This window comes from Drosophila subpulchrella, chromosome 3L (genome assembly GCF_014743375.2).
Source record: "Drosophila subpulchrella strain 33 F10 #4 breed RU33 chromosome 3L, RU_Dsub_v1.1 Primary Assembly, whole genome shotgun sequence".
NCBI classification, from domain to species: domain Eukaryota; kingdom Metazoa; phylum Arthropoda; class Insecta; order Diptera; family Drosophilidae; genus Drosophila; species Drosophila subpulchrella.
The window spans coordinates 12691050-12714957 of NC_050612.1; the positions used below are offsets into that span (position 1 = coordinate 12691050).

The 23908-nt window shown below is 36.5% G+C and overlaps 2 protein-coding genes across 3 annotated transcripts in view; one reads left to right on the forward strand and one right to left on the reverse strand.

Moving 5' to 3' along the window:
- The window catches only part of LOC119553009 (hepatic leukemia factor), a 60208-nt gene extending 58340 nt beyond the window's left edge, over window positions 1-1868 (reverse strand). For both annotated transcript variants that reach the window (XM_037863050.1, XM_037863049.1), the window contains exon 1: window positions 1811-1868. In XM_037863050.1, coding sequence (XP_037718978.1) covers window positions 1811-1853 — 43 coding nt within the window. In that variant the 5' untranslated portion in view covers window positions 1854-1868. The remainder of the gene's footprint in view (window positions 1-1810) is intronic.
- Window positions 1869-4276: 2408 nt separating this feature from the next.
- Window positions 4277-23908, forward strand: part of LOC119554921 (G-box-binding factor) — a 28146-nt gene continuing 8514 nt past the window's right edge. Inside the window, exon 1 of the mRNA XM_037866026.1 lies at window positions 4277-5184. Coding sequence (XP_037721954.1) covers window positions 4708-5184 — 477 coding nt within the window. The 5' untranslated portion in view covers window positions 4277-4707. The remainder of the gene's footprint in view (window positions 5185-23908) is intronic.

Sequence of the window (23908 nt, forward strand, 5' to 3'; positions counted from 1 at the left end):
CCAACTATATCATGAGGGTAAATATTTATAGTCGCCTGGTAACCTCGCCTTTCCTTTCCTCCTGATAACGAAGCCGGCGACACGATGACAGTGCAATTGATTGTGATTGTGGGATTGTGGGATGGCGACAACTGGCGACGACGACTCGGTCGTTTCTATTTCACCAACTCTGGACAGCAGTCCATCATGGCAACCGAAAAATTCTAGGTGGAAATGGACTTGAGAAGTCCACGGTATTTTATCGAGTTCCCCAACATTTCAATAGTCTGATATCAAAGGCCCATAAATGCCGACGCAAGATCCAACGGGGTCACTTTTGGGGTCTATCAACGGACTGTGCATATCGATCGCAGGTGATCGGGTGGGTAAATACGGGTTTATCTCGGGGGAAGTCGTTCGGCGGAGTGGTTAAGTGGCCGGGGGCTGAGAATGGGGGTTTCCTGGGGTGGGGCTACAATATATCAATTAGACGGCATCTGGACTGTACTAATTAATGACAACATGCTGTGTAAATTCTGAATTATTCATTCGCTGGCTGTCGAGTACCGTAAGCACAACGTTTTGACTAATGGCATATCATGGTTCATTATTTTCCGCAAAGCATGATTTTGAAGTTTAAACAACTTAATTAGAAATAGTAATAATAGGTATAGTAAACAATATTAATCTAAAAGAATATTGAAAATTAAAGTCTATCGTAAAATTTTTGGTGAATATGTATATATTTGCTTATATTATTAATTGAATCCCATGAAGTTAGCTTATTTTTTTAAAAATATTTCTTGTTTAGGAGTTTTAAAAAATCTCTGGCTTCAATCACATATAAGGGTGCCAAAAAGTAAGCTGTTATTTTCGTTTGCTCGGAAATCCTATGGATAAGGGTTCTAATATGGAAGTCTGTCCTACAATGGATTGGTCAATATATATTTGCTTATATTATTAATTTAATCACATGAAGATAGCTTATTTTTTAAAAATATTTCTTGTTTAGGAGTTATAAAAAGTCTCTGGCTTCAAATCACATATAAGGGTGCCAGAAAGTATGCTACGTTATTTTCGTTTGCTCGGAAATCCTATGGATAAGGGTTCTAATATGGAAGTCTGTCCTACAATGGATTGGTTAATATATATTTGCTTACATTATTAATCACATCACATGAAGTTAGCTTATTTTTTAAAAACATTTCTCGTTTAAGAGTTTGAGAATATCTCTGTCTTCAAATCTCATATAAGGGCGCCAAAAGGTATGCTACGTTATTTTCTTTTGTTCGGAGATCCTATGGATAAAGGTTCTAAACATGTGGTAACCTTATAAATAGTTTCAAACACCTATAGTTTTTTTGTGGCACCCCCCTTTCCGGAGCTCTTAGCCAGAATTCACTGTACCCAGTGACGTTTCAATCGAAAGCCGAACGCAATGTACCGGCTCTCCCCATCTCTTTCTAATTTTGCGTGTGTGTACATTAACCGCTATTTGCCTAAGGTTCCGCCGCATGGCAAACAAAAAGTCACCATATAAATAGAAAAAAAAAGAGAATCAAAGAAACCAATTTGTAGCAATCAGAAGACAAAATCAAATAATTTGTCACATGGGGGGCTTAACCCTCGCTAAAAAAAAAGCATGCAAAAGCTTACTATCACAAACCCACCCACCCAACGCTCTTTTGCTCTCTCTTTTTCGCCCTGGAAGTGTGAGTGAGAGGCAGAGCAAACAAAACCGATTCGCACTCTCACCAATGCACGTGTTTCGAAAGAGCGGAGAGAGGGAAAGGAGTGGGGACATTGGACAGGTGCTTACTTGACCACTTACCTCGCACAGACAAATCCATGATATTCCCCTTGGGCTCGCTCATTGCACTCTCTCCCAATCTATTGCCAAATTTCGAAAACCGATTACCGTACACACGGTCCCAGCAACAACGCATAACTGAAACTATTTTCAAAAAGATTAAATCATTTCCAAGGCGGCGCGGGGGAGCATGGAACATGAATTGAAAATCAAAACAAGAGCAACCCAACTTCAAGTACTCCTCTCTCACTCTCACCACCATGCTCTCCCTCTCTGCTGCAGCCGGTGGAACGCATCACGTGGTCTTTATCTTCACTGGAGCCATGGCCATTCAGTGGGGCTGAGCGAGAGGGGGCTAGTTGGGGAGCACCGAGAGAGCGGAGCGATATACGCCCATCCCGCTCGCTCGCACGGCCCCCTTATATAAGGCTTATGTAACGGAGAGTCGCAGGGGCATGCGCACATGGCAACAGTGGATCGTGGGGCCTTAAAAATAGAAATCTATACTAAGTACCCACTATGCGACTACTCGCGATTACGATGCTGACTAATCGCTGTGGTTCTATTTTAGTGGCAAGGGGTCAAGTTGCAAAAGGATAATCAATCAATTGTATTTGGTAACTGATAATTTTTTCTTTGTGTTAAATATATTAAGTAATAGTAAGATTATATGTTTCTATGATGTTTATTTTTCAGATATGTATCTTTAATTAATAATTGTTAAAATCTATAACGTCTGACGTCTGATATTGCTTAATGTTTTGTGTCCTAAAAATCATTGGTGGGGGGTATTAACAAAGATATTATCCAAAACAAGTCTTATAATAGTTAAAATTGAAATAAATAAATCTTTCCAAAACCACAAGATAATACAAATTTAAAAATATTCAATTTGGGGTCTTGGCTTTCTGGGATCAAATAAAATCAACACTGTGCTGTTTTTACTTCTTCGATTTATGTGTCAGAGGGGGCTTGGTGTATTTCGTCAAAGGGACTTTAAGCACTTCTGTTATGATAAAAGCCGAAAATTCCTTGCCCCTAAGCTAGATAAACAGGGCCAAACATCAGCGCAGCACAATCAAATTGATTGGCAACCTGTCCCCCCAATTTAGATACCACATAAGGTATGGGAATTAGGCCGGGGATTACTTAGCTGAGGAGCGAGAGGGGTTGCCTTTGGATGTGTTCGAATGCTAATGCCTTGGAGGGGGGCCAGTGTCATAAAAAAAATCCAGCTATCTTTATGATATTATTAGTCCAATTAATTTTTGTAATGTTCCTTTTTGACTCGTAGTAAACACATTTTGTTTACCCTTACAATGCAAATATATACATATAATTTCAAGAAATGTTTGAATGTTTGCAGTCGTTCTATTTAAAATCGTGTTTGCAAATTTCACTAAATTAAATATTCTTTTTCCTTTTAGAATTCTTAATTTTTAAATACTTATATATTTAGGGTATTTTAAGTGCAAAGTTTTTTCGCAGTGAAAAAGTTTGGGACAGCGCAAATTTTTCTAGCATTTATTTTTCTACAATTTGGCATTATTTGAACCATTTTTAAAAATGAACTTAACTTATGCTTGATCCTTAAGCATTTCATTTTTAATATACACAGATAAATGTATTATTATTATTGGTTTACGTAGTTGCATTCCTTTAATATGTTAATATTTTATTTTTTAAGAATTTATAAGATCAACTTGTAAAGTCGACTTGACACTTGTATTACCTGACACACTTTTAACATATTACAATCTATTGCATACTTTTGGGTGTAGCTCAAAGCTCATACGATCCCTGCAATGTTACTAACAGTAATGCTAGCTGTTATTGTTAACATTTAGTTAACCAAATTTTATGTTATGTGGTTTGTATTCGCGAGGGAAAAATCCACTTCAAGGATTCCAACTGGATGTTCTGATCTTCACGCAACAATGGCCGGTGACCACCTGCTATCATTGGTGCGAGGATAATCCCGACCAGGAGTGCACTCTGCCCCAGAAGATAGAGTTCTGGACCATCCAAGGCATCTGGCCCACGAAGCTCCACCAAATAGGTCCCAATTTCTGCAACAATTCTGCCCGGATCGCCTGGAGACCTTTTGGCCGCGGAAACAGCGATGAATAGCTAGATGCTGCAGGAGAATTGGGAGGATTCGACTTGGGTTCCTACACCTCTTCAGTTGGTGAGTTTGAAACAGAAGTAGTCTCCGGTGCTTCGAACTTTTTTGGAGCTGAAATGTTAGGTATTTTTGAACCTCCGCGATGTTGCCAGATAGTTTTTCCTGCTGACAGCTGACTCCCGGGTATCGATAAGTACTCATGGAATCGATAAGACAATCGATCGTATAAATGTATTCGATTACATGTGGCTCCGAAATGAAACGAAGTGGGAACTACAACGGGCAGCGCAGAGCAGAGAGCATATCTTGCATATCTTTTTTACTGATACTGTTACGCTGAGGCTATCTCTCTTACATTACGGCTTACGTTTTGCTGACACTTACGTCGCAGTCGGCGATCACCGGTAATTTTGAATGCCGTCATTTCATTCTGCGGAAAAAAAGCTCACAGTTCGGACGCAAACGAAAATCGCTCCGGCTTTTCATGAATTTTGTTTGTGCTGCGCGCGCGTTAAAAAAAATCGCAGAAATTGAAATTGATTTCCATTGAATTTCTATTAAATTGTATTGGAAAACAAATTCGCTCAAGTGTTAAAAACCAATTGATTTGTGTGTGAGTGTGTGAAAGTGAGCTTATGAGTGCGTGAAAAAATGCAATAATCCAGAGGGAGAAAAACAGAAGAGGAGAACCGAAAAACAATGCCAATTTAAAACAGACAGAAAAGGAAAAATAGTGAAAATAGGTACTGCTAAAGAAAATACAAATAAAGAATTCCTGTTTTAGCTGATAGAAATGCAAAAAACAACAACTACAACAACAAATATGCAGCAGGCAACGGATCTTGACTTTGATTTCCACATGCCGTGTCGCTATTTCAAAAGTTCTTTTGCGCGTTCGCTTTCGCTGAACAACAACAACAACAATGGGAACGGCAACAACAACGCCTTGACATTGCCCAAGAAACCGCCGGCAAACGAGGCCAAACAACAACAACAACAGCAGCAACTGGAGAATCAGGAATCGCTAGAGGGAGACAGCGAACAGGATTCCCCCTGCGCCACCCCGCCCCCCGCTCTTCCAGCACGACGTCACACCGCCAACATGCTACACTTTGGCGCCGCTAATCAGCTGCTCTCCGCACCACCACCCAACCACCCCCCACCACAACCACCACACACCCCTCAGCACGCCCAACCACCGACACAATCCGCCAGGAATCTCAATCTCGTCTGGCCAATGCAACCGACACATCAGCCAGCACAGCAGCAGGTTAGTACAGTGGTCTCTGCCCTTCTGGGAATCTCGAATTCCAAAAATTAAAAGAATTCTTAAATATATTAAAAAAAGAAAATTTTCAAATATAGATCTTATGATTGAGAAGGCTATGAAGTTTAACCCAAGTAATAACCTCTTAGAAACTTTTTTAAGTGTATTGTGTTGTGTACTATAACATGACTTGGGGAATTGCCAACAAAAATTCCTGATAAACGGACTTCAATAAAATAATGAATAATGGGATTTCCATTTCTGTCACATAAATATTTCTAAAGTTCTATATGGTAATACTAGGCATATCACTGTTATAAAAATAAAACATTTTCTTTAAAAATAAATGATTACTATTTTGAATTTTTGCTTAATTCTTCAATTTTGCTTCAATTAATAGTGTAATTAATTGCCTCATACAATTGCTGTTAAAAAAATATTTCTAAAACTCTATTTGATATTACTAGAGAACTAAAATATCACTATTCACAATCCTAAAAATATCGCGACATTTCTAAAAACGTATTTTTAAATATTTACCATAAAGCAACATAACCAAGATTTTTAAATTTAGTTACTTAATTTTATTAATTAACTAATTGACTGATGCAATTGCTGTTAAATAAATATTTATTAAAGACAACAAAAATATCACTGATCACAATCCTATAAATATCCTGACATTTAAAAAAAAAATATTTTTAAATATTTACCTTAAAACAACATAAAAATTAGTTACTTATTCGTTTATATACTTTAACTTACTTACTCAAAATGCAGTTCTTTAAAGGGGGGTTGACTTTCAGGTTCCTCTCATTTTCGAGGTTCTACTGTACAGCTTTATGCTTTCATCGCTTGGAACGCGTCTCCGTTTCCCCTCTCACTCTGCTCCACATCCCCTTCTCCCTTGCACTCTGTTATGTTGCCTTGGCAAAAGAGAAAAAGTTTAGTTTCCTTTTTGGAGCAACTGGATATTTATGTCACCTTGTTGTTTGTCACGTAGCCTTGACAGCCTCCCCCTTGCCACCCCACCACCACCTCCTCTCCCTCGAATCATTTCGCCTCCTTTGGCATTGGCCAGTGGTTGTTGTTCCTGGCCATGTTATGACAAAGTTTTTGTTTCTCCGATTTAAGGTCAACATGATTTATGTGCGAAAAGCGCTTGAATCGTTGGATGTGCGTGTGTGGGTCGAGATTGGAGAGCAAACTTCATTTGGCATTGATAAGGGTGATAAGGGGGGCGGTTCGAGGGGGTATATGTAACATTTATCAAGTGTCTCAACGAGTTCAGCAGCGGACATCAAGTGGAATTGAAAGTTGCAGTAGGGTAGCTCAGATGTAATGTTGGTAATACTCTTTTCGAGATGATATATGTATACATATTTTCCTCCTTTTTGGCAAATTTTAATATACATAGTTTAATTATTACTAATTCTATGAATTTATTTTCATTGAAGTAAATAAACATTCTTTGAAAAAAAGCTAGAAAGAATATAAAACTGTCTTCAACACGTAAATATTATGTATACCAATTTAGATTCCTGCTTTATAAATAGAGCGTAATTAAATCGATTTTAAATACAATTTTCGGTGAATTTGAATAAGTGCCTACAATTTTCTCAAGTTTCTATGAATTTCTAATTTTTGATTGATTAAACTGTAATTTAAATGCCTACATAGTAACGTATATATCTGAAAAATTTAGAACCTATTCTAGGAAAATAAAGAACCATACATCATCATATATTTTTCTTAAGTTTTGAGAAATAATAATAAAACGTTTTGAGATATTTGTGGAAACAAACATTTCCTTTTCCTACATTCCCAAAGATTTCGCTTAAGTTCTTCAAACATTTTATACCTCTGTTGATGTTTCCAGTTTTGTATATTTTCCCTACCCTAAAATCAGATGTTTCCACCTCCAATTTTCACTTCCTTCGGCCTGAAGGCCTCTGCCGTCATCGGCCATCGCCACCCTCCACCTTTTGACCTTATCGAACAATCACAATATTTCCTCAATTCATTCTCAAGCAAAAATATTCCATAAGCACCCACCGATTCCGCTGAAAACTCAAGCGTAAACATCGAAAGCAAAACTTTTGTTTAAAGAAAAATGCTAGCAAGGTCTTGGCCTAAACAGTAATTAGCCAAAGAATTACAGTGTGTGTGGTGTTTCAGCTCCTTAAACGTTTAGTTTTTTTTATGGGCCTATAGTGTTCATTAGGGCGTTCGAAAAAGCGACTAACTGCGTGCAAAGGTCAGGTGGTGATTTAATGATTTGGATTGGTGTTTCGGTTTTGGCTGGCGATTTCCCAGACCAAATAGACTATTTTCGTTTTGGAATTGGCAGCCATGGCAACGGACAATCAACAAGTTTATGGCCTTTTGTCTTGGGCATGCAAAACTACTGGCAATCGGATATGGCCAAAGCACCCCCATCCCAAGCCTCATTACGAAATGTCGCCAAGATTTTGCGGCTTAAATAGCTGCCGATAAAACGTAATGAGAAAAAGTGGCAGCAACAAAGCTTATTATTTTTATTTTATATATATTTTTTTTTTCTTTTTATTTTTTCTTTCTTTTTTATTTTCTTTATGATTGTCACTTGATATCGCTGCCGGTTTTGTTGTTGCGGCCTGTTGGCCACACTTGAATGGCTCCGTTGTCGCATAATTTGAATTTTTCTAGGCAGCAGCTGCTGCTGCCTGCTTTCCCTACTCTCGACTTCAACTTGCAACTTGTGGTGTAGGAGTTGTTGCATGCTCCACAGTTTCATCCTCCCGCGGAGGAGAGTTCATTGCATCGGGTTTTCACTTTCAATTGGCTGGTAAAATATAAAATAGAAAAAAGCAACAAACCGCATTCGTTGACAGCTGACTTACCAACTACAATGGCCATCGCTGGCAGGCGTGAATAGAAGTCAAATTACGTTGACCTTATGGGGGAGGGGGATATTACCCAATCCATCTGGCATTAACCCATCGAAGTCAAGTTACGGTAACTAACTAGCCAAGAGAGTGTAACTCTTTCTACAGCCATAAATCATCATTTTTGCAATAAAGAAAAACCTTGTACTTGGCAAATAATACTTTATTATATATTTTTAACAATCCTTACTAACGAACTTGGTGAGCAAGCTGTAAAGTACTTTTCCAAAAAAAAGACATGGTACACCAATAAATTACAAAAAGCATTAAAAAAGGTTTTATTTTTTAACAAACAATATAAATCTTATGAAATATGTTTAAAATACAAATTGTTCGTCTCATTTTGCGCATGAATAATTATAATTTGCTTGACAATTGCTTCAATTGAAAAACCTAATTACACAAAGTTTGGTACTTCCTAACCTTGATTTTTTACTACTCCCTCTCTATGCATACATCATTATTTCTTGTCATTCGGTTCGTTTAGCCTAAAGATTGTAATATCGCTGAAATGTCTATATTATGCCAGTTATAAGACCATGACCACAGTAGGAGTATTGCATGGTTGTTTTTTTTTTTCTTTAGCTAATTGACGTTTAGGGTAATTGAAGGTAATTTCAGAGCATAATAAGGGATCTCATATCAAGCCACTAAGCTAAGATTGACACAAAGCGTGTAGTACGTCTGAATAAAATATTCTGCGTAGCAAACATTGTTTTATAAGGTAAAGAATTAAAAAGCTTACCTGGCTTAATAAAATTGAATCGGGGCAAAAAAGCCCATATTCAGCACTATATACTTTTTGTAAATTAAGTTAAATCAGAAATGCTTAATCTCTCCGAGCTCAGCTTTTAAGTACTATCATCATAAATTATTGAACCATAAATTAAAGAAAAAAAGAAAATATAATCGACTCGAAAATAGACCACTTGTAAATGGGGTTTTAGTATGGCGTGTGAGAGTCTAAAAATTCCAAATATGTAATGTTGTACGCCTAGAAATTCCCTTATTAAAATACATTAGTTATAAAGTTCATTGACTTGCCATAAGCTCCATAAACTAATGCAAATTTCTTCTCACATGTTCCCATTTAAAATGATGTCCATATAAATCTGCAACTTTATTTATTCCCCCGGGGTAAAAGCAAAAAAAGGAAACACCAAATTTCTTATAGCACTTCGTTGGAAATCCCAGGCCTCATCACCGCATCATCGCCTGTAGCCCCTTCACATGGGATATATGCGATATATGGGGGATATGTAAAGAGTGCTCTCGGCCATTCGGCCACAATTTCATTCCATCTGCTCGTCAATCGTCAACGCCACAGAGGTGGAGCAAGAGGGGGGTGCCCGAGTGGTGAGGGGGCGTTGCAGAAGTGCAGACGCCACTTTGCCCCAGGTTGCATTACGCAAAGAGCAAAAAAAAAAAGTAGATATATTGAAGCGTGAAGAAAAAATTTAATTTGTTGGGCACTTTGAACACCCTACTCAAAAATATCTACCTCCAAACTTAACCAAATTTTCATGAGCATGTTAAAAAATCAATTTATATGTTCCTTTTTTTAAACTCTAATCAGTCGTAGTATATCAGAGAAATGATGGTATTTCAAGGACTGAAACCTGTGGAATCTTTTTCTTTGAAAAAAATAACGTGTCTTAGTAAGACCAATTAAATCAAAAAATCGGTTGATATAACCAACCATTTCCTTTAAGCCGATGTTACTACCATTCTGGAATTTACATGCCCACCAACATTTTTGTAAAAAATCGCTAGAAAGATCTATAGTATTTTAATGTTGATACCTATATATGTACATATATATTCGTATGTAAAATTATCAGAAACGTAAAAAAAAATATTATAGAAAACTTAAAAAAAAAGTAAAATCCAAAGCACAATAAACCCCTAAAACTTTAGAAGGAAAAATTAGGTGCACTTAACTTTAGACGATGCTATAAAAAACTTTGGCCAGGTAACTTTTGGGCTAAGACTGATGGACCGGCATTAAAAGAAGTGTGTCCGGACAAAGGGATAAAATGAATGTGTCTGTTGATTTGGTGCATTTGGCGCTGGCCACAGAACGCATCGGGGAGTGGACGTGCCCCACCAGCCCACATAGCCCCCGATATTCCCGGGATAGCTCCCACATAAATCGTGAGCGAAGGAAGACGGAGAGAGAATTTCCTCGACAAGTGTGATATTTATTTATAGCGCCGGCCAACTCGTGCGAAAATTGCATGGAAAAAAGACCGAAAAAATGAAAACACAGAGAAGCCAAGAGAGATAAATGCAGAAATGGGTTAACTTGGCTTGAATGTTTTATTCATACAGCCGGCTAAGTGCAGTGAATGAAATGCATAAAGGCGAAGATGATGCGATGCTGAAGAAATCATAACAATTTCTTTTCTTTTTGACTTAGCTTCTTTTTTTTTGAGATTGAATAACCGTAACAATCGCAACTGTCAAGACAATTTGGGAAATATTTTAAAAGGAGCTTCGTGTCTGCATTGGCATTCCAATTTGGCCGGCACCCAGCTCTGTGGCCAGAGTCTCAACTTGGCCAAGTATTTTCATTTGGCAAGTCTCTTGATTGACTGACTGATTGACTGACTGACGGAGTGAGCTGGTCCGGGGCATTTTGCATTTTGGCCTGATCGTGAAATCGTCTCTCATCGCCGCAGTCTCATTAGGCATTTTCCCAAGCCGGAAACTATTTGGCCATAATATTTGGTCATCTCACCAACTTTTCCCCCTCACTTTTCTTCGCTTTTGGATTGACACATTGAAATAGTTTGCGTTTGCCTAGGACAGGTTTTAAGCCAAAGTTTGCTTTTCCATTTGTATTTTTTTTGGTCAACTCTCATTTGCGTTTAGGCAATCACTTAAAGGCCTGGAAAGTACGAGGTAAAAGAGTAAAGTAAAGTACAATTAGCTTTGTTAATTGAAAAATTGCTTCATATACAAGAGGCCGTTTAAAGTGCTTCGACTACGTATACATAAAGTTGATGAAATATACCCAAAAACATCTCAGAGTGGGCTATTCTATTTAAAGTCCTCTGAAACAAATTGAAATTTAAAGAGGAACATCTTTCCCGCACGAAATTTATTCGATTCTTTATTAACTCAATTAATCAAATGCGAACATAAATTATGTAGATATAAATTCCAGACCATTTTGGCATCCACCTAATTTATGTATTTTTCCTAAATATTCTGTTTGCCGTTTCTTGCCCACTCAGTGTAAACATAGTAATTAAAATAAATTGTTTATATTGTGTGGAAGAATATTTAAGTTGAATATTTATTTTTAAGGAAAGTAAACAAAAAGAAAAGCCAAAATATATATTATAAGTATAAGTATTATAATAATAATTAGCCCACAACCCAAACCAAACCAAATTTCCATCATTTGGAGGCAATCTCCTGCACTTCTAGACTCCATTACATGGGTTATAGGTACCCGATTTAGACGTGGGATACCTCTATGAGTTTGTGCTTGAATTCTCTAATATTCTATATAAAAATTTGTCTTTTATGCGAGGGTTAAAATTTTAAAACATTTTCATGTTGGATTTTTCCGTAGTTCCGAAGGGATTCGGAATGGAACCCCAAAACTGGACTTCTAGACTCCATAACTTGGGTTATAGAATCCCGATTTAGACGTGGAATACCTCTATGAGTTTGTGGTTGAATTCTCTAATATTCTATTTTAAAATTTGTCTCTTAAGCGAGGGTCAAAATTGTAACCCATTTTCATGTTAGATTTTTCCAAAATTCCAAAGAACTTCGGAATGGAACCCCAAAACTGCACTTCTAGACTCCATAACTTGAGTTATTGGACTCCGATTCAGACGTGGGATACTATTATGCGTTTGTGGTTGAATTCTGTGATATTCCACAATAAAATGTCAAAATCTAGTAAAATATAAAAATGATAAAATTTGTTTTTAAATGCCAAACAGTGTGTTAGCTCGTAGAATTTCTATTACCCTGAAGGCAAAAATTGTAGGCAGACAAGTTAAAAAAAAAATGTATTAGCGTGAATCTGCCAGACCGTGACTATGACTATACTATATTATAAAAGTCGGAGAGACAAGTTCTCTCCTTTTCTGGCTATCTTTCTGCATTTAAAGCGGTGGCTCATGGTGAGTTCATCAAGTGTAAAACAATAACAACGAAAACGGCCGCAAAAACAACAAAACAAAAAAACGCCCAGCAGAGCAGCAAATTTCAAAAGGCGGAATTGCGCCGATAACAAAACAACAACAAAAGCCGTAACAAGGTAAACCGAAATTAAAGTAAAACATCCACGAAAAAAAAGTTGGACCCGCAGTGAACGCGTTTCGCTGCGTTTGTCCGCGTTCCCCTTCAGCAACCACCCTCAGCGATCGAAAAAAAATACAGTCCAACATCCAAACCTTAGAGTTCCTGAAAACAATATCACAGAAATGGAGTTATCTGCAGAATTTTTTCTTATGAAATGGGTTTAAGAACCAATAAAAGTAGTAACAATACTGATTAAGTGATGGAATTACTTTCACTGCTTTAATAGTTTTTTATACTTCTCTCAAGACACAGTTTTATTTGTATTTTAATAATATAATATATTATAATACAAATTTTTGGTTGCAAATAGCAATGAAATACAAATTCTTAGTTATCACATGTTTATATACATATAGGGATTAAAATGTAGGTCGATTAATAAAACTTATTGTTTGTTTATCAAAATATTATTAAAGTTAATGTATAATTTTTTATACTTAGTAAAATGAGCTTCGTTCAGAAGTTTTTAACATTTGAAATAAATATTTAAGTCCTAGTCATATTTTCTGAACAATAATTGTTTTTACAATGTTATGTTTTTAATAGTAAATATTTTTCATTTTTTATATAAAAAAGTTTGTAAAGGTCTTGAAATCAGACAATTAAAATGTTTTTAAGAAATATGTAGGTGTCAAATTTTTTTCAACAAGTTGAGGTTGTTTCTTAAAAACTTTCGTGTAAAACATGGTTAGATCTGTTGAGGTTTTACTGTTGCACATGACGTATAGCGTTGCGCATGCGTACCTGTTGAATGCCCCCCCTTTTACCCCTTTTACCTTTCCGTCTGCTTGTCAACTTTTTGGACAGAAAAAAGGGGAGTTTTAAAGCTGGCGGAAATAATAAATTCTAGCCTCGACAACAGCAACAATTGCCGCTTCTTCTTGTTTCTTCGCTCTTTGTCTTCACTTGTTGAATTCTCCCATTACATGTCTGTAAGCTACACATGTCAAGTTGAAGACGCAATCAAAGCAGAAATTCCCCCTTTTTTCCCCCAGTGCATTTAACATTTCTTTTTTGGTGAAACCTTTTTTTTCATTTTTTTTGCCCATATATCTTTTCTTTATAAAAATGATGGTTTTATCTAGATTTGGATTTTTTGTTTGGGTGCCTCTGAAGCGTAACAACTAAATTAACAGCGTTTAGATTAAAATGTATTTTAAACAAGCTGAAAAAGAGATGAAAAAGAGGTCAACAAAGAAAGATTTTGTGGGAAAATGTGAATTTAGTTGAAAAGGGTAAAGTTCTGGTAGGGGAGAGTTGGGCTAAAATCTTAAGACAGCGTGTGAAAAGCAAGTTTTTGAAAGGAAAAAGGCAAAGGCAGTAAAGTGGAAATATTTAAATTTCCTATATGTTCCTATTAAACATTCCCATTTAGCCCCCAGAAAATCCCTCAAGCTTTTATTTGCCAAATACTCGAAACTAATTTCAGGGCTTAAGTCGTTCAGTTTCAGCTTCACTTAAAGCAGGGCCCCAAAAAAAATATAAAAGCCAGAACAAATAAGGTCAACAGCGCAGCTTATAAAGGTCATGGGGCAATAATAGGGGGTGGTTCTCGGCTGAGTGGGCGGTGGTCCATGGAAATGATGCCCCAAGTGACAGAGGAAAAAGATCTCGACTCGAGGTTGCCAATTCTTTGGGCTGGATAAACACAACAGAATGCAACAGAGGGAGAAAGAATGCCGCAGATAGAAGGAGAGCGGGCAATGAACATTGAAATAATGATAGCCCCGGGGTGTCGAGAAGGCGGGAAATGCAATGGAAAATGCGGAGGAAAAGCGAAGGCATATCTGTGGATGCTGTGGCTCAAATCAAAATGCAGCCAAAACAATGCAACCAGCAAGACAATGGAATGGGGATAGGGGATCATGGGTGGTGGGAAGGGGGATGGGGGCCAAAAGGGGAGGAAACTGCACCCCACAATGCAGCCAGACCATTAATGAAAATGGCCAACAGAGCTGCCACCAAAATGCATAGAAAACTGGCAAGAGCGGCGCACAAATGCGAGAAATAAAGATGGAAACTTGGTGCACTCTAAAAATATCCTTATAACTTGCAATTTAATTTATTTCAAATTTTAATAACTATACTGTCAGGATATAAACTAATTCTTAACTCTATATATTTTTAATATATTTACTAATATATTATTCTTAGTTCTGATAGTTAATATTTCTAAGTAAAATATAAACAGTATATACATATATGAAAAGTTAAATCAATTTAGTCTGATATTTGTATGTATTTATATTTATATGATTTTGACATATGTATGTACTTCCCCTAAATTTTCATAAAATTTTAAATATTTGGCTGTGGCTGTGGCTAATCCTATCGATATTTTAAAAAATTTAATATCTTTATTAATGTTTTGTATATAACTTTTAACGAACTTCAAAAAACTCCCTCTATAAAAATGTTGGTGAAGTGTAAGCTCATTTAAAGAAATGAACATTATGCCTAACAAAATTCGAAGTATAAACATTAATTTTAATAGCCTTTAACGAAGATAAGTTAAAACAATGCTCCTTTTTTTTGCTCTGTGGGGGGCGTTGATGGGGTTTTTGAGGTCTGCCCGCATTGTTTTCATTTGCTTCGTTTTCGCATGCTTAATTATGGCCATTGACATGCAACGTGTTGCACTAGTCCGAGCGGCAGCAACTAGCAACTAGCAACACCAGAAACGAGCAACAAAGTCAGACGGCGTTTGCATCCGAGAGATACGCAGCCAACTAATAGGCAAAACAGAGCTCAGCTGGATGCTGGTTTTTGCACTTCTCTGGAGGGCCTATCAAATTAATCATTCCGTATCACATTTCGCCAGCTATGTACATTTATAGCTCTATTTCCCCACTTTGGCTCGGAATTTATCTTTTTTGGCTGCGACATAAATTACACGCATTCGCCGGCGGAAGGGAAAATAGCTCTTTAAATTTAGTTTTGCACACCCTTTTTTGTGCCTTCCCTTTCGGTGGCTCATAAATCTCTTGGTTTACAGTTTGCCATGCACAATATTTTAATTGCCGCTACTGTTTCTGTTTTGCTTTTTGTATCTGTATCTTTACCGCTGCTCTGGCTGAAAAGTATCTCATGAATTGAGTTGCAAACACCGAGAGTATCTCGCAACTAGTCTTTATGACCAGACTTTCTCTATGGCCATTTAAAGTTCTAGTTCTAGTTGCAATTCGAGTGGAATTTATGGCACTTGTGGTGTTTAATAGGTAATATATTTCACAACAGTTGGCTTATTTTTGCAATATTTTGTTTTTCATTTGCTTGGTTATTAAACTGAAAATTTATGGGACTGACGTGCTTTTTAATAAAATAAAAATAAATGGGTATACACAATTTGAAATATTATTTTGTAAGACAATGTTTATTTCGTCTTAAAAAAAATGTATAGCCTAGCTTACAAAATAATATTTTGAAAATGCTCCTCGAAGGATGTTGGTAGTTCCTCATAAAGTTGGAACCCTATATTACAAGAAAGAAGTCAAAAATATTTTACTCGGAGAAACTAAAGAAATTTTGTATAAAAAATCTTTTAAAAAAACGTATCCTAAGGATAGTTGTTTGAATTTTTTGTGATCTATGTGTCCAACTCTACCAGGAATTATCATCATCCTTCTTGGAACATATTGGTTATAAACAAGTGTAATTAACTATTCCATTTAATTCGCTGATCTTTGTTTCTACTTAAGAAGATTTCCCACAACTGTTCTGAAACTCACTTCCTGTCTTTCCCTGCACATTAAAATTTTTCATTTTCATAAAGGTTCTTTCTCTGCGGCTGGCACGTTGGCTGGCCAAAATTAAACGCTAATGAGCCATCTCACTCTGGACACATTAAAGTAAATTGAAAAATATTATAATTTACAAACGAATTCCCGGCTTCCAGCTAAAAATATATGTTAAAAGGCCATTAAACGCAATTAGCCAATTAGCATGGGTCATCAGCGGCGCCCAAGCCTCGAAAATGGCCAAAAGTACCAACAACAAATGCCAACAACATTCGACTTCCGTTAGAATCAAAAAAACATATTTGAAATTCGTTTTGTTGTTGCTGCCGAGAGCGTGCAAATTGCTGTCCCAATTTTTCAAGCATAAAAAAGCCGAGCAAAAGAGACGGCCACATAGTGTTAGATAGAGACAGGGCAATGGAGTTGCTTAAAAAAACAATTTAAAAATATATTTTGCAAGTTGGCGGCTAAGGCAAACGAATGGACAGACACATAAAAAAAGAATTATTATGTAATTTTCGCTTTACTCTTTTCTTGCCGGCGCTTTTGTGCATAATATTTCTTGGATTTCCTCAGCTATTTTGTTTATATCTTTTTTTTTGGTTGGACAATCAGCGTTTGGCAGTGGATTATAGGGAGTGCTGGGCTTTTATATAAGGTGTGTTCGCAGTGGCAAGGCAGTTGAACTATAATTGCGGAGATATCCTGAGTGCATTAGATCTTGAGGTGATCTTGGGTTCATTGGATTTTTTTTAACGATTTTAATTACATTTACAGGGATGTGATAAAGTTTTCCCTTTTAGGGTAGGCTCATTTAAAAATCAAGTAAAAGCTAACGGTAGCTAAACAAAAATGATATTTAACAATTGATTAAAATGTTTCTTGGGTAGAAATTTTAAAAATTTAAAATATTTTTTGGTTTTAATTTTTATAGGTTTTAAGTACACCAATTTATAAGGACCAACTTTTAAATTTTCTTAAATGTTTTTAAAACCATACTTTTTTTTTTGGATGACTAGGAATACATTTTAAATTCAAAAGCAAAAAAAAAAATTTAGCTTCATTATAAGCACTTCCCAAAACTGTCACAATTAAATCTATATGTTCCACTTGGCTAAACTTTATTCGAATAGCTTTTCTCACCTCAGGCTGAACTTTGATTTACTTTTGTATTCAGTTCATTGAACCTTTTGCCAAAAAAAAGCCGCCAACCAAAAAAGTGAATTCTGCCAAACACTGAAAACCAAAAAAGAGTTTGCCGAAAGACATAAAAAAGATATACAAACGTAATGAATTGGCTGAGATGCTCACATGGAATCGCGTGCTTGATAAATAATGTAAAAAAGTTGAAGTTCGCTGCGGTCGCTTGACGACGTGAACTGAAACTTTAAGTGCAAGTTGAAAATTATGCAAAAAAAAAACACAGAAGAGGAAAAATAACAAAAATAAAAGGCAGCGAGAAATATCGTAAAATTAAATCGCAGACACTTGAAGCGTGTTGGGGCACTAAAGAGTCTCACCTGCAGGCACAACCCCCTGTTCCTATAAACCAAACCACCCACCCATCCCCAATCCAAGCGGCCTTGAAGCCAACTTGGCTTAAACAAATCCTTGACATTAGCTCGGCAAACAGTGGAAAAGAGAATGAATGAGTAGGATTCGCTGGCTCGGCCATAGAGTTTGCCCACCGAGGTGCTCCCAATTAAATTGCATTTGAGAGGAGCTGGCTGGCACCCGAGGATGTGGCCACAAATTGATGTTACCTCAGCACACACACTGAATTATGAGGCAGCCCACAAGAGGCGCATAAATAAAATCATTTTTCAGGCAGAAAGAAAAAAAAATTACGCCAGAATCGAAGACAAGAACAAAAATCGTGCTGAAACCTCCGTTCAGCTCATCAAGTATGCAGCGGGTGTTCAGACCCTAGACCCCTTTATTCCTCAAGGCCCCGAACTCCTCCCCGCCCAAAAAAAAACCCTCTTTATTCCAAAGCAGCGGTAAAATTTGCTGCACGAGTGTTGAACCTATTTGTAGTTATCAGAAAATTAAAAAGAACGTGCCAGCTGAAGTGGCTAATAAACGGGGGTATATCTCGGAGCTTAGGGGGTTTACGGGGTCTTGAGCCTACAACATAAGGAGCGGTCGTGCGAATGCGTCTAACTGTGAATTCCGGGCGCTGAGTGAATTAAATTGATGAGAACACAAAGCCTCACAAAATAAACCTAAAAGCCAATAAAAATAGCAGCTAATGGAGCAGGAAAATGTTACGGTAAAAGAAGGTAGCGTAAGGTAAGCTGAATATGCTAAGTTCCTAAATCAATTCTAAATAATCCTATTATTTTGTGAAAGTACATAAAAGAAGCCCGGCTTTTTGGGGGAAGATGCGAAAAATACCTTTAAAAAATTAAGTCAAAGAATTGGGATGCATAAGAGGTGTTATAGGTACTACTACAGAAAAGGAAAATGTGTATCATATCATATCTTTTTAAATAGTTTTTAATATTTCTTTAAGTTAATTCCAATTTTTTCATTAAACTTTCAGTTTTAATAATGTTTTAGTTATTTCGTCTCTCTTAACTCTTAAAAAGAATATCCCTTTCTTATAAAAAGTGAAATGAATAAACTTTAAGTACTGCCAAGTTTTCCAATAGTTATTAGCCAGGGCTTTGGAACCTCAGTCGTCGGTGGAGGGCAAACTTAAATGAGGAAGAGAATGCAATTACCTGCCCATTCCACGTATCGGATGAAAACAGGTAGATGGCTAGAAACATTCTGTTCTGTTCGGGCCTGGCCCAAACCATCCGTCAATAGGCAGGCACAATTTTCCAGTTCCGCTCTTTGCGCACTTTGCCTGTCGCTTTGCATTTCCGTTCTGCCCCGCCATCTTTTCCTCTGTTTTTATACCTCTCTATCTCACCTGGTCACCGAAGGCCAATGGCTTTATGGAATAATGTTTTAAAAAATATAGGTATGTTGGCTGTGGAAAACAAGTCTTTCGGCCCACGGTGAGAGGTGAACACACAACTCCCTGTAAAAAAAAGAAAAAGAGTTGCGACCAAGACTGACTGGAAAAACGTTCTCGCACTCAATCAAATCGGAAAATTAAATTTCGTGTACCCAATTTCGAACGGAGTCAACCCGTCAACCGTCAGAAAGCCGTTCGAATCTGGCCAAATTTCAGGCGTGAAGAAAAGGCTTCGCAGCCACGACGGAATCAAGAATTCTCTATTAATTCAATTGAGTTCTCTGGGGCTATTTTTTGGCTTCATTAGAACGGAAAGTTGCTCACGGACAGCGAGTTTAATCGAATTGCGAAGGGGCGTAATCAATCCATTTGCGTGATTTGCAAGAAACATTCTCGAAACGCAAAGGAAAAAACGAAAGAAACTCTCGAAAAACATTTCTCAAGTGTTTGCCCCTAGGGAGCGAAACGAATTCGCTGAAAAAATAAGAAACCTCAACCTCTCGAATTCTGCAAAAGGCAACTGCAACTTTCTGCCGCAGGCCAATTGAACCAAATTTTTTAACATACAGACAAAATTACATCAAGAGCTTAAAAATTGTAACAAAAGCTGCCAAAATTGAATTGAAAATTGATTGACAAAGAGTAAATTGAAAAATAATTTAATAGACAAGATAAACATAAACAGATGAGATTGAATAATAACGAGTAAAGTAAACAGCAAATGTTAGATAACTATTAAAGTAAACTATCATATAATATATATATATATATATATAATATATGATATTTAACCAAAATTTTTCAACATTAAACACATTAATTGTCCAGTCTGCTCCAGTTTAACCTGCATATCTCTTTAACTCTTCAAAGTGTATTCATTTAACTTTGACACGGACAGCTGAAAGGACAAACAGTCAGTTGAATATAGACAAGTTACGGGCCAAACTTACGGAGTTTAACGAAAAAGTTGGCGCTACTGCGGGGACAAACTTACGGATTCGGATTGACAGACTGTAGTAACGAGCAGATGGGCGGAATTATAGATTGACAGATTGACAAAGGAACAAATTTCGCAGATATATGTATATTTCTGCCTCTGACAGTTGGAAATATTTGTGGTGTTTCCTTTAATGTTCCTCATCAATCAAAAGTTATTTACTTTATCACTTTATTATTTAGTAAATTAAATCTTAACTATAGATAGACAGTATATTAAAAGCAATAGATATTTAAGTCCATATTTAATTTCCCATAACTATAACCTTTAGTTTCAATAGCTTTAATTAAGTAGTTTATAATATTTACAACTAACTTACCTACCTTCAATGAAAAATTCAATTACATTTTCATATTAAATTGCATTACATTTTCCACACGTTCAGTTCCATTTAAAAACAATTTCCCTTCTTACAAGCTCTGCCATCAATTTATCTTTATTTTGTAATAAATCAAGTTAAACTCATTAAACATGGCCAGTATTTTATAATGCAAAATATAACATCAATTTAATTAAATTGATTTTTACTCGCATTAAATCTATACACCATCAGCTATAGAAATTGACACTGACTGGCTCCAAAAAGGGCAAACATTGGGAGGTCAGACAATTGAAATAGATTATGCGTAAAAGGCATCAAACAAAAGGGGGCGTGGCGGCCAACGCCCACACACAAAAGGGCGGAAGGTGAAAGATTGAAAGAGGTAAATACAGGAGGTGGGGATTCTGTGCCCAGAGAGACAATGAGGAAATACAACAAAGGGCTGCGTTCGAGCCCCATTAGAGGGCCATTTAAAACACATTTAACCACCCCACGGCCCGGTTAAACCAAATCAGCTTACACAACAAGCAAACAAAAGCCAAGTCAGTCCGTCGATCGTCGACTGTCGCTGGATTGTTGGTTTTGGTTTTGGTTTTGGTTCACTGTCAATGCAATTGGCGGCGAATAGCTGGAATACTTTTACACATTTTTAAAAGCGGGAAGAGACTACTACCTAGCACTGAGAAAAAAAATAAACTTAGGTTGTCCAAACATAAAGCATTTCCTCACCTTTTAGTTTGGTTTTTAGAACTAAACTAAACTAATTAACACATTTAAATTAAACAATTAAGAAACCATACATTTAAATAAGTTACATCTGGGTAATATATTATCCAAAGATTGGTTTTTGTTGTGGTATAAAAAATGTCGTAGTATTGGGTAATTTTTTTTCTCAATATTTGCATTAAATATTTTTTAACTTGCAATATGAGGTTAACATTTGTGGGATGAAAATTTATAAAGAATTAAGCAAAAATAAATAAAATAGATTTTTGAAATAACATATTAGATCGTAGATTTTTTTGTAAGCTTTTTCAGTTTAAAACATTATTCTGAAATTGTTAAATATTGTATTTTTTATTAAAATTGTATCTTGTTATCAATAATACATTTATATATAGTTGAACAAATTTTTTTTTGGTTTTGATAAGATAATAGCTAAGATTATTTGTACTGAAACCCAAATATACGAGTATACCCGATTTTGGCCAGTGTAGGGGGAAGATGGACTGCGATAGACACTGACACATTGCAGGTAATCAGCCAAGCTTGGGCCTAATGAAGGTCAAACCCGTTGACAGATATCCACGACTCCGTCTCCATCTTCAGGCCAATCATTGCCAACTTCGAAGCAACTTTTTTGATCGAAAATAGTTCCAGCTGAGGGCACACGTCACGCAACATTCAAATGCTCGAGATCGAGTGGCGAGGAAGTCGCATTCGGATTCGACTAAAATGCTGTTTTGAAATTAACCCAATTTCCGTGCAAATGACAAAATGAAAATGAAAACGGAAAAGCAACAAAACAACAAAAAACTTTAAAAAAACCTGCGACAAAAATGCGCAGAAATTCCTTGGCAAAAGCCATCGTAATAATAAACAGCAATCAGCAAATCTTTTGGATTGCCAAAGCAAACAGCTACAAACAATTCAAGTTTGTCATTGTTTTGTGTTTGGTTTTGTCATGTGAGAAAGTCGTGCCAAATGCAGATCTTTGGCCATTACCATAATGACAATTATCCATATAGCCTGTGATGGAGCGAAATTCAAAGTTGAATTCCATTCGGGGCAGGCCAGATGCAGCACTACTAGCAGTACACAAATTGCTCAGCAAATCCATGCAATTTGCAGACCTTCTCCCCCCCAAAATTTCCACCCACTCATTACAGCTTCATCTCATTGTAATGGCATAATATTTTCAAGCTCATTTTTCTTTTCGTTTTCATTTTCCCTTTCTTTGCACTCTCTGTCTGTTTGCCTTGAAAATTATACAAAGGGGAAGCTGAATTTAAAGCCGAAAGTGTGCCAGCCATGGCTAAAAGCGAAATAATGCAAAATCTAAAGCCCTTAATCGAATTAGTGAGGGTTATGGTCTCTTGGATGAATAACATTATTTGGGTGGCAATTAGTTGGGGTTTTGCAATTTTATCATGATTTTTTTAGGGCTGTTATAGGTAATCCTTTGGAGTACAATTTTTTTGAGCTTCTTTAAGAACTTCTTTAAGATTGAACCTTATAAATCATTTTTAAATTCATCTGCATAACAATTTGTTTAAAGTATTAATTGTGTTTGTACATAAAAAATGTTTGAAATACAAGGTTAGGACTTAAATATTGTTGCTAACATCGTTGGGTATGTATTTATATACACTCGTAAGTTTTATTCTATTGTTTTTTTGACGATGATATAGGAAAAAATTGTTTTTCTTTTAAATATTTCCATTTGACAATTACCAACAATACTACATGTTAAATAAGGAATTTTTAAGATTAAAAAATTATATTGTGATATACAAAGTGTTAATTATAGTATTTAAATATTGCTCTGTTCCAATCTTGTTCCATCCTGTCTCTTGGTATAGAACCCCTTATTCTCTGCACTTCCTGTTGCAACACTTTAATTATTGCAGCCTCATTGTTTAAAAACAAATGGGTTTAGTTATTTAGTCGGAAATGTTTTTGTGATCGCAGAGCAGGCTAAATAAACCGAGTCGGATCTGGTGGAGATTGTGGGGAACTCGTCAGCGAAGCGTGAACTGCTATTTGACCCTTTTCCCCCATTTGCCACACCCACACATGCACTGCCCCATTCCGCCCACATCTCATACCCCCTAACCCCCTGAAAACATGCCGCTGCATCGGTTCTAGTGCAAAACAATTTAAATAACAACGACATCGAGTTGGTAATGGAGACGAGCCAAGTTTCATGGCAGAGCCTGGGAATTGGCCCTCTTCTTCCCTCTCTTTCTGGCCAACTAAACCCCTCTCTTTCGTGTGTGTGGAAACCCCCTTTAGCACACTTGTTGCTAACTTCCCTCCGAAATCTCCCTCAATTGCAGATTACTGGAGCATGCAATTGTTTGCTGCTTTTGCTGTTGCTGCCTATTTGAAATGCAGATTTCTTCTGCTTGTTGCGGCGGTTTTATTTCATTACATATAAATAGCACATTGATGAGCTCGGGGGCAAAGGGTGGGAAGTAACCCCATACCGGCAAGTAGTTCCATTTGAAAGTACACTGGTTTAATCACTATGAATAATGAAAATAGTATGGGAATTCTGTAGAAAGTCAAAAAAGTCTGTATAGGACGTCTCATGATAATCATTAATTACTTTAACTAATAAAATATAGGGTACAAATTCTGAAGAGACGATGCTGGTTTTTTATATTTTGAAAAATATATATTTATAATGATATGTATATAAACAACATCAAAAACTATCCATCAAGT